This window comes from Sinocyclocheilus grahami, unplaced genomic scaffold (genome assembly GCF_001515645.1).
Source record: "Sinocyclocheilus grahami isolate Dianchi unplaced genomic scaffold, SAMN03320097.WGS_v1.1 scaffold20550.1, whole genome shotgun sequence".
Lineage (NCBI taxonomy): Eukaryota > Metazoa > Chordata > Actinopteri > Cypriniformes > Cyprinidae > Sinocyclocheilus > Sinocyclocheilus grahami.
In genome coordinates this window covers 1781-3206 of record NW_015518075.1, presented here as the reverse complement: position 1 = coordinate 3206, position 1426 = coordinate 1781, and the positions used below count along the sequence as shown (strand labels likewise).

Sequence of the window (1426 nt, the reverse complement as noted above, 5' to 3'; positions counted from 1 at the left end):
AAAAAAAAAAATTATGGTGCAACAGTTTCTGCAAACGATTGTGGGTAGTTCATAGGCACATCATGTGACATTTAATTAAGTGACTAGTCAATGTAATGTACAGCACTCCACATCGGTCACTTGTTTAGGTTCCATTTCAGTTAGGGTGTCACCTTAGAAGGGAGCTGCCTATGTAGGCAGTAAACACAAGCAACTTAGATTTTGGAATAGAGTAAAAATTATGCACAATTAGCCAAAAGTAGACGGCAAAAAAATGTCATGTTTGTTCTGGTCTTATAGGCATTGGATGGCCATAAGTCTGATGACTCCAGCTCTAGAAGAGACTCCTCCACTGAGATCTTCAGTGACTCCACCAAGGAGGGTTGGCTGCATTTCCGACAGCTCAACACGGAGAAGGGCAAGGTGGGAAAACTGATGTCTCAGAAGATCTCTCTTCACTACTCGTTTCCCATAGTTTTACTATCATACTATACTTTAAATGCGTTCTTCTGTTTACAGCGAGTAGGAGGCGGTATGCGGCCGTGGAAACAGATGTACGCAGTGCTGCGGGGACACTCCCTCTACCTCTATAAGGACAAAAAGGAGGGGCTTGCTCACGTCAACTCGCAACTGGAGGACGAGCCTCAATCAATCAGCATCAAGGCCTGCTTGATTGACATCTCTTATAGTGACACAAAGCGCAAGAATGTCCTGCGGCTAACGACTTCAGACTGCGAGTATCTGTTTCAGGCAGAGGGTCGAGAAGACATGCTGTCCTGGATAAGAGTCATTCAAGAAAACAGCAACCTGGACGAGGAGGTTTGTTGACAATGATAGTGTTTTAATGTGATCGCTAAGGTATTTGTACAGTTGTGTGATATAAATAAGTAGCATAGTCCGCATGTAAAGCCAGATTTGTCTAATTGTGCATACTCTGTATGCTCAACTTAGACTAATTAGTTTGTCCACAAGGTGCAAACACTGCCAAGTCCGGTGTTTCACAGTCAAAAGAAACAGATGAGGTGGAAAATAAACCACTAGAGCGTCAACAATAATAGATACCTGCTTTGGTGAATGCTCGTGTGAGGGGTTTAAGAGATAACCACAACTCTAGTTTAAATGAGTACAAAGACGTTTTATCAGTCATGACTTCTGGAGAGAAATTCCGGAGACCCTAAACAAGGATGACACTTTCTAGTGCGGATGTTTACACACACTATCAAATGGAGTATCCTCTGCATTCGGCTGTACACATGCGCTAAGTATTTGCATCAAAATGGTAGTATACTTTGGGATTTAGACATCTTTAATGTTGACTTCATTAATGAAGTGACACCTCAAAACTAAGTATAAAGAGGTCAACAGATGCAATTCAAAACTGGCCATGGCTGCATATTCGTTTCCTTCTGTTGAACACGCCAAAATTGGATGAATTGGATACATAAAC

The 1426-nt window shown here is 42.0% G+C and overlaps 1 protein-coding gene across 1 annotated transcript in view; it reads left to right on the top strand.

The window, feature by feature from the left end:
- Positions 1–279: 279 nt before the first annotated feature.
- LOC107579826 (rho GTPase-activating protein 21-like) overlaps positions 280–1426 on the top strand; it is a gene marked incomplete at its 5' end in the record, with an annotated part of 2432 nt that continues 1285 nt past the window's right edge. The window contains 2 exons of the mRNA XM_016265617.1: positions 280–402; positions 499–798. Coding sequence (XP_016121103.1) covers positions 280–402; positions 499–798 — 423 coding nt within the window. The remainder of the gene's footprint in view (positions 403–498; positions 799–1426) is intronic.